Here is a 12,209-nt window from a genome sequence, read left to right on the forward strand (position 1 = left end):
TAGGCAAGAATGGAGAGAAATTTCATATGGCAGTGCACAGAATTTTGCAGGTTTAATGTGATCCCTGCAGCAATCCAGTGCATTTTGGTTACTGGTAAGTTTGTTAAATTCTGTTTGAAAAATCTTCATCTTGGAAGATGGCCTTCTAAACAATATTACTTCCATTATGTCAACAGTAACCATTTTTAAAGCTTCTTTAGGGGCCTAATCCTCTGATGAGATGATCCTTACCTTCTCGAACAAGACCCTTAGAATTTAGTGTCAGAGAGAGTGATTCTTGTTTGTTCTAGTACTATCTATATGCTTGGTTGGGAAGTCCGTCTCAATAGATGTTAAAGTGGAACTTACGGGTTGGGGGGGGGCAGGGTTTGAAAGGAAGTAACTTTCAGATTTGTGTAATTGTTAGATTCTTCAGGTGGGCAGATTAAACTTTCTGTAGTGTAAAACATACATGTTAAATAATGTACAGTGTATAAAAGAGGAGAGGCCTGTCTCCGTCCTCTTTTCTTTTTAATTAATATTTTGTACAGGAGCTCTTATTTAATGTAGTCTCTCTCTTTCTCAAGCCAATGACTAATAGGTGTATGCAAGACTTCCACAACAAACTCAGGCCAAGCATGTAATTTTTCTGTCCTTTCCTTTAATCATTTCATTTCTATGCTGTATGTGTAATGGCAGTTTAAAAGCAAGTATTTGTGAAGTGACTTTACAGATCTTTCTTATATCATTTGAGATGTTAGGCACCCCTTAATAGCTCTGTGTTCTGTTTAGTAATATACATAAACCATTTTTTCTCTAGTTATGTTTAACTGTGAGGCTAAATGTAGTCAATTCTGTTGTGTCTTATACAGTATTTCCCCCAAATTTCTTGATGGTTATATCTTTAGGTGAATGTGAGATGGCTCTGTTTAACCTCTAATTTCTCTGGTACTTGTCATTTTCATTATTTTAGGTTTACAGGGGCCCATTAACATGTTCTCTCTCAAAGATTTGATTATACTGTATATGGTACTAATGGCTTTCCCCTATAAAATACCATATCCATTTATTGTGGTGGTTGTGGTATATATTTATATTACGGTAATGCTGAGAGGCCTCATATGAGACTACGGCCCCATTGTTCTAATGACAGTATGAATATACAGTAAGAGTAAGTCTTTATCAGTGAGCTTACAGTCAATATAGACAAGACAAACAAATGGTTAGAGGAAAAGAGAAGTGAAGTAACTTTGCCCAGGATCACATAGTAGGTCACTGGCAGAACTGGGAAAAACCCAAGTATTCTGAATCACAGTTTAGCCCCATATGAAATAGTCCATCAACCATTATAATTTCTTATAATAATTTCTAATTTTTATATCAATCCTATTCATGATTATAATTCTAGGACCTAATCTCACAATGATTTATGCTTTTCCTTAACTTTGCACACATAGTGAGCAATCCTGTTGAAGTAAAGGGGACTATTCACAGTGCATGGTATTAAGTACAGTATAAAATCTATGCAGGATTGGTATATTAGGTTGTGAATAGGTTAAACAATTATATTTCTAACTGTAGGTCAATCTGAAATGTTGTATATGTCATTTTTATGCAAAACACATTTTGCCTCACCTGAGCTTCTAGAGAGTAAAGTTGTTCGTTATAGATATACTTAATAAAATACAGTGCTTTTCTATCAGGATAAAATATAAAGCTGATAAATTTAACCTGATTTGAAATGAATGACAGTTATGATAGACTGATTTCATTACAAGATTTTGTAATCGGACATTGTCTGTGTTCTTTACTCCTGACAATTCGTAGAGAATAGTGTGTGTGGTTTTATACTGATTATTGTGACCATACAATAATAAAGCAAGACAAGACACTATATCCTGTTCACAGCATACATTCTGACTACACTGTGTACTTTCATCTCAGCGCTGCTCCCCAGAAATACTGCTTCCTGTTTCCCTCATCATGTTGATAATTTTTTTGGTGCTAACCAGGATTACCTGGTCTCAAAATGTATTCAGAAATAAAAAGTTGTGTTTGAGGAGGAGTAGAACCTTTGGCTGGTTAGTTTCTTTAAGTAACATTTAAATTTGAAAAGTGTAGGGTTGATATTTTCTTTAATTCATTCTTCCAGAGTTGCTAGTACACAAATTAATTTTCCAGGGAGAATTCTTGTAACAAACTAAATATATGGAGACAAATAGATATTTTTCCTGTATTTTTTTTTGTTACTTTCTTTTTAAGGCCCCTACCTTTGATACACTACAGTTCATTCGCAACCATCCTACAGCTCTCTGGCTTATTTAAAAAATCATCCTGTGAAAAAAATGTGCTCCTCTTTTTAATCTCTGCCATGAGTTTCTATTTTCCCCCTTCTTTGTACTTCTGAGCAATAGGTGAATGCATTTCTTTCCCTTCCTCTGACCCCACCTCATTAATGCATTTCTTTTCCTTGCTATGTTGCTCTGACCCAGCTTTGTTAATTGATTTTTCTTCCTCTCAATTAATTGGTTTCTCATAAATCCCTCTGTCTATCACCCCGGGTCCTCACAATATATATTTTCACCTTTTTTTGGCAAGTCTGTCTTCTATATTCTCTCCCATCTTTTCTTCTGTTCCTTCAAATAGTAGACTTTTGTGACCACTTTTTTTTGTCTCTCTGTCCCAGCTAAGCACCTCATTCACAGAGAGGGGCTGAGCACTACTGGCCTGGAGGCTGGTTTCCTTGATTTTCCTGGACTGGTCTCTTCTTTACACTTCTCCCAACAGGTGAAACTGATCTTTAGCCTATACTAAGGTGCAAATTGAACCCTGTTGTGTGGCCAGCTATTGATGTCTGGACTCTGTCCTCAGGGTTGTTGGGGAGGAAATATGAAGGAAACACTCAACACCACTGCTCCATTGTGCTCTGTTCTGGATAGTATTGCCTGCGTGAATACATATCATCTTTAGTAGTACCATAGAGACTGGAATGGTGTATAGCGGCCACAAGTTTGGTCTGAAATTTACAAGATTTCTCTTGATTTTAAAGTTTAAAAGATTGCTGAGACAACCCCCTGTCTACACCAATCTAGCTCTGTCAGCTAGATCTTACTCATCAGTTCCTGCCTCATCCAACTGCCCAAGACTTTGTTAGCAAGTTCTGGAAGTGGGTGTTTAAAACCTGAGGCAGTCCTGGCCAAAGTAGGAGATACATAGATGATCACCACTCCCAGTTGGAATATGATCGAAAAGTAATGTAATATGTGAATAATTGACTAAAAACTATTCAGCATAAAGTGTGAAATTTCTCATCTCATACTTTATTTTTAAGTTCACTTTAAGCCTGTTTCTTCTCACTTAATAACTGATGACTAGTGAAAACACAAAAGATTGCTTTTAGAACATTTTAAATCTGATTAATGCCTGTACTTTACATGCAGTGCCACCCTTTTGGCTTTTCTGGTCGAACTTCTTAAGAGTTCAGTAGCCATGCAAGAACAAATGCTGGGTGGAAAAGGCTTTTTAGTCATTGGCTACCTCCTTGAAAAGGTAAGTCTTACTAATATTATTCTTAGTATTAATACTATCATTCTGAAAATCTAGCTGACTATTTTCAGTCCTGTATTTTTGTGGTACTAGCCTTTTAGTTCCCTGTGTTAGTAAGTATCTAGGAAGTTCTGTAATTTGACTATTTTATATGCTGTTTACAGGATGCTTTTCTTCTTTTCCGGCCTGGTAGTTCACGTCCTATACTAATGTTTAGAGATCCCTTTTCTCTTTCCTCATATTTATTAGTAACTTCCCTTTAAGCTTAGATGAGTCTTACCCCTCAACCCCTGTGTAAAACTGGAAAGCCAAGTTTAAACATAGTGGGCACTCTTTAAAAGTTCCTCCAGTTGTTTATTTTTCTAATTCCATTTTATTTATACATACAATCCACATTAAAAGGAGTAACTATCTCCTCTTCTCGGCATCCCTGAAAATTCCTTAAATATACAGTTTTGAATAGACAAATGCTGTAATGTCCCTTCAATCATTAATTAACAAAACAACAATAATAAAGAATGGGCTACCATCAAGAGCAGTCTCCTTCCAAAGTCTTCCCATTCCTTCATATCTAGGAAAAACAAATGAGTCTTGCATCATGTCCTGAAGTTCACTAAGCTTGGGTTATTTATGATTGGATGAGGAGTGAATCTGAAACCTGAGGAGTTCTTGTCAAATGAGCTTCACCAGCTTCCTCCTTGACTCAGGAAGGAATGGACATTCTCTACCAGTATGGACCTAGTACTTGTCTACAAGTAGTTGCCAACCAAGAAGAACATATCATCCAAACCCATGCTGTTGGAACAAATGATCCCAACACCTCCAAGCAGAGATGTAACATTTTTTTCCCTCCAGAACGTACCTTGCTCCCATGGTGTCAGATAGTTCAGACCAAATTCTTGCAATTTAGTCCACAGAGTAATTTCCCCCATAATGGAAATATTTGTACCAGCAGTCAAGTGGAGACAGTTTAGAGTAGCCAAGGTGTTCACCACTTGAAACAAAATCGCTGACAGTTAGTAGATGCTGTCATGGAGCAAAATAAATGGAAACATTCTTTCCTTGTACTGCCAAAGCACAAGACTTTAAAAACACCTTAATGAGCCCTAGTCTTGGAACCACTAGCATTGTAGTCACCCTACTGCCTATTCCAGTTACTGTAAACTTAGGTGACCTATGATGAAGGTGTGAAAGAGGAAACTTAGGAAAATTCATTGACAGTTGGGGACAAAATGTGCTATAAAATTCCCTCAAATCATAAATGTGGGTCTCTTAATATAACAGTATTTTCACATTAAGCCTCCTGAAAATTTACTGGTTCCATTGGTTTCTGAGGGTGGACCATCAAAAATGGCTTATCACCTCAGGAGAAGTGAGTTCCAACGTGAAATTCAAAGAAGGCAATGACTGATCTATAAGGGTATAATTTCCACCTTCTTTTCCATTCTGAGCATGAGATCAAGTTTGACAAGCTGCATGAGTTGAGCTGACAAACATCTGCAATAGTGCTATCAGTGCCAGGATGGCCACATACACACTTTATTTTAGATAGGATAACTTTTTTTTTTTAAGACTGACTACAAATCCTCATGTTTCAGGGCATCTGCAAATCACTAAGTGATTAAGTTTATGAAAGCGGCAAAGAGTCCTGTGGCACCTTATAGACTAACAGACATATTGGAGCATAAGCTTTCGTGGGTAAATACCTACTTCGTCGGACTCTTTGCCACTTTTACAGATCCAGACTAACACAGCTACCCCTCTGATACTTAAGTTTATGAACAAACTTCTCTTAAGAGCATTTTATTCATAATTCAGTTGCTTTCCTTGCCAGATGGCTTCTGTACTGTAGAAGGCTGTGCAAGGTTACTAAAACACTGGGAAGCCTCTGGAAGAATGATAAAACTCAATTTGTTTAGTCCCTTTGGAAGTTACTTTTATTTTAAGTATGATGATCTAGGCCTACAAGAGTGCAATAGGTTTCTGAAAGCGTTTAAAGGATATTCCAAAACACACAAGACACAGGGTGAATTGGGTCCCTCTTCTGGAACACTCAGAGAATTAATAAGGTTTGTTGCTCCTTTAAAGAGACAAAAGCACAACAGCTTATTGTCTCAACTGGAGTTAACAATCATTTCAATTAAAAACAAAACAAGTTCATTAACAAAAGTGAGAGGTTTTAAGTGAGTTCAAGTACAAGGGATAAAGACAAAATGGTTACAAGCAAATAAAAGTAAAATGAGCTTTCTAGTGGCTATGCATTGTAGCTCAAAAAGCTACAGCCTTGGTTCAAGGCAGATTTTGCACCAATCTTTTTCTTTCCAGCCATGGCTGACTTTCTCTGTTAGGACCGTCCACAGAAGTATGAGGTGCTGGTTTCCTTTGTCTTCCTAGGTGAAAGATCTTAGCCTAAGCAGATTTCTCACCTATATTCAGTTCCCAGAGAGGTTATTCTCCTTGGCTGAAGGACTTATCTTTCTCAGCGTGCAAGAGCTCTTGCCCCTTGTGTCTGTTCAGCGTTGGATGCCAAGATAGCTGCTTCTTTCTCCTTATATTTTCCCAAACTCACTTTTGTCCTCAGACTCAGTATGACCTCATGCTGTTCTTCCCTTTCTGTGGACTTCCCAACCCCCTGCTGATTTGTATGTAAATAAGGGGCTTCCATTGTTTTGATTCCACAGTACTACCTTCCCTCCTGACTGGGGGAGAACCTGTTTCTCCCTGTGTTTGGTCACAGAGTTTAAACCATAATTTCAAATATCCATATTTTCTCATATAGTGTTAATACATACATGCCACAATAATATTAATTACCAGGGTATCATTAGCTTTCAGAAAAGACCTGACTTGATGGACTTTTATAATACAGTAACATTTTATATGATCAGTTGAGTCAACTACTTATCATTCAGTGTTCAGACCCTGCCTCTATATAGTCCAGTAAACCATTGAAATATATTCTCAGATAAAGTTCCTTTGCCTGTTCTAGAAAGAGAACATGTGGTCTGGTAAAGATTTCATGCTGGTTCCTCCTCTGCTGGTGATAGATGAGTCATTACCTCCTCCCCTTGTTAGATTGATGGCTTTGTTTACCTTTTATGTAAATACATCACCTTTGTCTCTGCCTGACAACCAGGCCAGTCAAACAAACACACACCACATGCCTTTGCTAAGGCAGACTGTGCTTATGCATTGCTTGCCAAACAAATGTTAAGAACATAATTCTAGCACATACCCATAACTCTTTGCACACGTCACATAAGAATGGACATGCTGGCTCAGACCAAAGGTCCATCTAGCCCAGTATCCTGTCTTCCAACAGTGGCCAATGCAGGGGCCCCAAAGGGAATGAACAGAACAGGCAGTGATCAAGTGATCCATCCCCTGTCGCCCATTCCCAGCTTCTGGCAAACAGAGGCTAAGAATGTACATATGTACATCATAAAAGGATATTAATGAATAGTGAGTTATTAGTTTTGCAGTGATATATTACATGGCATCTTTTGGGTACGTATCATTACAACAGTGTGTTAGATGTAGTGAGTATGTCAGGCTTGACCAGAGGTGCTAACACAGAATAGTGAATCACCAATGGGCCTCTGTGTCACACCTACATCTAGCTAACCTCAACCCTCTTTCCTTATCTAATCAAACCCTTAGGAATATTTGGCTTCTTTAATAAATCCATGTGTGGGTATTTTTTGTTTTGAAAACCTTACTGTAAAAGCTCTCGTGAACATTTCAATGGGGAAATAGTGGAGGCAGTTAGTCTCATTTCTATCATTTTCTTAACCTTTGTCTAATATGAATTTAGTAAGTATATTTTCACTTTCTGGTTCATTTATAAAATTATTAAAATACACATTTAATTTCATAATCATTTGGAAATGCTTCATTCTTCCCTTACTTGTAAATCAGAAGGCCTTGCCATGGTTCAGGTCTAAATGTGCCTTATAGGACAGCGAGTCCCTACCCTTCTCCCCCCATTCACTTCTCGGGTGCCAGATCCGACGTAACAAATGATGGTGAACAAGCCTCACCATGAGACTAAGAAGCATGGCCATGGGCATAAGGGCAGGTGCCCATCCAGGAATGCCCACAAATGCTACATCGCCTCCCCGAACTGTCATGTGTGTACCCAGCTGCCCCAGCTCCTAAGCTGCTCTGGATGAAGTGTAAAGAGAAGCACAAACAGGACCCGCTGGTAAAATGCCAGCTCTGATCCCTGCACTGCCGGTGTCATCTACGTCAGCTGGACCCTTGGCATTGTTTTGCGAGGCCCCTTGCAGTCCTAACCACATGGCCCCACTGTTGTCTGCTAAGGAGCTGCTTCTCGCTTACCCAGGCTCCCCCCTGCTTTTAAGACCACCAGACTCCTTTGTCCTACCTTCTCCAGGGGATGAACCCTTACTGCTTGTACCAGAGCCCCCAACGGTACTGATGGCTCCACCATTCTCAGCACCATCCTTCAAGTCTGAAGGTTTCTTGGAACCAGACCCCTCTTCTCTTCATTCCCCCACCCCCGCTCAAAATCCAGACTCAGGACTCACCCCTTGGCTTATGACCCTTCTGCAGAGCAGTGGTATGCAGCCCTCTGGTGCCTGGCGACTCTTACTGTTGGCTCGATTGCCACCCTGCCACTCGTACTAGACCCGCCCCGCTCCGTACATGGCTTCCTACCACTTGCCCCATTGGTGTATGTGGAGGAGGAAGGAGAGGAGGAACTGGTACCGCTGGTTCCCACGATGCCTCTTCCTCCCCTGAAGAGGCGATCATCCCAAATTCCCTCTCCTCACCTGATGACCACTGCCAGTACCAAGAGCTTTTACAGTGTATGGCAATGGACCTTGCACTCCCATTGGAGAAGGTCCAGGACACCCGACACCAATTGCTGGATATCCTGTAACTCCACAGACTGGCAAGAACTGCTCTCCCCATCAACAATGCTACCTTGCATCTGACTCAAATGGTGTGGCACACTCCTGCTTCCTGTGCCTCCACCCCTAAACGGGCTGAGAGATGGTACTTTGTCCTTTCCAAGGGTGTAGAGTTTCTCTTCAGCCACCCTCCCCCAAACTCCCTCATGGTCCATGCCATTGTGGAGTGAGGCTGACAGCACCCTCAAAAATAAACCTCCCTCACTGCCAGACAAAGCAGCTAAAAAGTTGGACCTGCTCGGCCACAAGACCTACTCCTCCGCGTGCCTCCAGTTCAGGATTGCTAATTACCAGGCTGTCCTGGCAAAATATGATTTCAAGAACTATACTAAATTAGCAGAGTTTAAAGATTTCCACCCTCTGGACTGATAGCAGCAATTCCAGGCGCTCCTTGATGCGAACCACCTGGTCGCCGAGGTGGGTCTTCAGGCTGCCATGGACGCGACTGCCATGGCCTCCTGCTCACTTGCTACTGGAGTGGTGTTGCAGAAGGACTCCTGGCTGCAATACTCTGGCTTCCCCAAAGAGGTCCAGATCGACAGAGGACCTGCCATTTGCCCAAAAGCTCTTCAGCAAAAAAGACTGAAGAATCCTTGCACTCGCTCAAGGACTCCTGCATCACACTCTGGTCCCTGGGAGTTTATACTCCGGCTCTAAGATGTAGACAGCAACTGTACTGTCCTTGCATGCAGGCCCCCTATTCATATGGTCACTGTCAGCAGGAAGCACCATGTCGCCAACAGTGATTCCAGAGACCATGCTACCCAGCCTCCACCACAGTCACCTTCTCAGATCCACCCCCACCCCCAGCAGCTGGCCAAGCACCAGTTTTGATATTTATGTCACAATCTGTGACCCCCTCTCTACTCGTCCCGTGCTGCACCATTCTGCACCTCAGAGAGCTCAACAACTTTGTTCAAAAATCCGTGTTCTGTATGGTGACACGCTAGTCGATTTATCCCATCCCCTTCCCCTACAAAGCCTGGTTTATGGATCTCTACATGAAAGATGCCTATTTCCACATCGATATTCACCCAGCCTATCGAAAGTTTCTGATTCCAAGTTGAGCCCAGCCACTACCAGTTCGGGGTGCTGCCTTTTGGCATAGCAGCGGCTCCATGAATCTTCACCAAAGTGTTCTCTGTCATAGTTGCATGCATGCACCATTTTGGCTAATCCATCTTCCCTTACCTGGATGACTGGCTCCTTGTTGAGTGCTTCCACCAGACCCTCTTCTCCGCCATCCATGCCCTCCATGCTCTCCTTGCGTCTCTTGTCATTTGTATCAACATGGAGAAATCAGTTCTCATATGTACCCAGACCATTGCTTTCATTGGAGCATGACTGTACTCTGTTGCCGCACAAGCCTTCCTGCCGATGGACCACTTTGCCCCCTCATGACCCTAATCACAGATCTTCACCACAAGCCCCAGGTCACATTCTGCTACTCTCTCTTATGGCCACATGGCAGCGTGTACCCTTAGTGACACCACACTTACCTTCACATGTGTTGCCTGCAACTCTGGCTCCTCTCCATCTACCAACCAAACACAGAGCAGCTAGACAACAAAGTCCTGATCTCACAGCTGGTATTGACATCCTTCACCTGGTGGACTGACCCTTCAAAGTCCTGATAGGTGTGCACTTCACCCCTCCCACACCACGAGACATAACAGATGCCTCTCTTGCAGGTTGGGGAGCTCACCTGGACTGTCACATGGCACAGGGAGTGTGGATGCCTCAAGAGGCCAAGATGCACATAAATGTCCTATAGTTGAGGGCTGTCCGCCTCGCCTGCCTTGCATTCCTCCCCCTCGTCCAAACAAAGCTCATCCAATTACTCTCCAACAACACTGCAGCAGTGATTTACGTCAGCAAACAGGGAGGTGCCAGGTCTTTGTTCAGAGTCCATTCACCTATGGACCTGGTGCATCAAACACCAGGTCATGCTGTAAGCCACATACCACCCAGGCACCCAAACTCCCTCATGGACACGTTCAGCAGAATGTGCTATATGAGCCACGGATCGGAATTGCACAACACCACATTCCAATTCCTCTTCCATGAGTGGGGCATCTCATGTTGGGACCTTTTTTGCCACTTGTGAGAACCACAAATTTCCACTCTATTGCTCCAGAGGGGTGGTGGGAGATGACTCACAGGGCGACACCCATCTCCTTCCCCTCCTCCTGCAAGTCCTCTGCAAGATTCATCAGGATCAAGCAAGGGTGATACTCGTAGCCCCATTTTGGCCATGCCAGTGCTGGTTCATGGACCTCCTGAACCTGTCTGCCCGCATACTGCTCTGCCTCCCCACACAGCTGGATCTCCTCATTTCAAGACCAGGGCCAGCTCCGGCATCCCAGTCCCAGCCCTCTTCACCTCACAGCTTTGTTTTTTGAATGGAGCTCAAGCTCTGGCAAGATCTGCCCCATCCCAGTGCATTGTATCCTTACCCAAAGCAGAAGAACATCCACCATAGCCTGCTAGCAAGTGAAATCAAAGTGCTTCACCTTCCGGGCACACCACCAGCAATACCCACTCACGACAATATCCGTACCTATTGTCTTGGACTGCCTTTTCTTGAACTCAATATTTTGGGTCTAGCCCTCAGCTCCAGATGAATCCACCTGGTGGCATTCAGTGCATTCCTTCACCCAATGGATGGCATTTCTGTGTTTACACGCCTTACCACAGTCTGTACCCTAAAGGGCCTGCTACACACCTTCCCATCAGTACAAAAACTCACACTCTTGTGGGACCTTAATTTTGTTCTCACCGCTCTCAGAAAACCACCCTTTGAACTCCTGGTAATGTCCTTCCTTTTACATTTCTTCATGAAAGTAATTTTCTTAGTGACCATTATCTTGGCTAGATAGGTTAGTGAACTAGTGGCCATGATGGCTGAGCCCCCATATACCATATTCCACAAAGACGAAAGTGTCCTTGCATCTACACCCTAAATTACTTTCGAAGGTGGTGCCCGAGTTCCACCTCAATCAGTGTACACACCTCCCAGTTTTCTACCCCAAACCCTACGCCGCAACTGCGGACAGACTCCTCCACTCCCTTGATGTCTTCAACAAACCGTTGACTTCCGATCGTCGTCATAACTCTTTGTTAGCAATTGCCAAATGATGCAAGGACCATACCCTCTCCTTGCAACTCATTTCAAAATGGGTCTCTAGGTGCGTCCAGGAATGCTACATGTTCAGCAACATGAGGCGACCTTATGTCATCACGGCGCACTCTACCCAGGCTCAAGCAGCCATGTCACCCGTGCCCATTTTCACCTCACATTACACCATCGCCCATGCAGCAGCAGCAGTGGACGCAGCAATAGGGCAAGCTGTATTGCACTCAGCACTTTCACCCACATCCTCGCACTCACCCTCCACACTGATCACTGCTCGCCACTCACCCACATTTGGAATCCATATAGGGACCATCATTTGAAGGAGAAGAGGAGGTTACTTACCTGTAACTGGAGGTTCTTCGAGATGTGTGGTCCCTATTTGGATTCCAATATCTGCCCTCCTTCTCCTCTGCTTCAGACCGGAATGCTCAGCAGTAAGAGGGGCAATGGAGGGGCATCAACCCATATGGCCTATTATAACCTTGGATGGAAGCATGAGGTGATGCATGACGCATGCAGGTTTATGGACCCTGCTATGAAACCTTCCGGCACATGGCGCACATGTGCACCCACATTTAGGATTCAAATAGGGATCACACATCTTGAAGAAC

The 12,209-nt window shown here is 43.0% G+C and overlaps 1 protein-coding gene across 6 annotated transcripts in view; it reads left to right on the forward strand.

The window, feature by feature from the left end:
* Positions 1–12,209, forward strand: part of NBEA (neurobeachin) — an 848,387-nt gene that overhangs the window by 263,315 nt on the left and 572,863 nt on the right. For all 6 annotated transcript variants that reach the window (XM_073341812.1, XM_073341823.1, XM_073341834.1 and 3 more), the window contains exon 11: positions 3,420–3,528. In XM_073341812.1, the coding sequence (XP_073197913.1) occupies positions 3,420–3,528 (109 nt within the window). The remainder of the gene's footprint in view (positions 1–3,419; positions 3,529–12,209) is intronic.

The sequence above is a fragment of the Lepidochelys kempii genome, chromosome 1 (genome assembly GCF_965140265.1).
Source record: "Lepidochelys kempii isolate rLepKem1 chromosome 1, rLepKem1.hap2, whole genome shotgun sequence".
NCBI classification, from domain to species: domain Eukaryota; kingdom Metazoa; phylum Chordata; order Testudines; family Cheloniidae; genus Lepidochelys; species Lepidochelys kempii.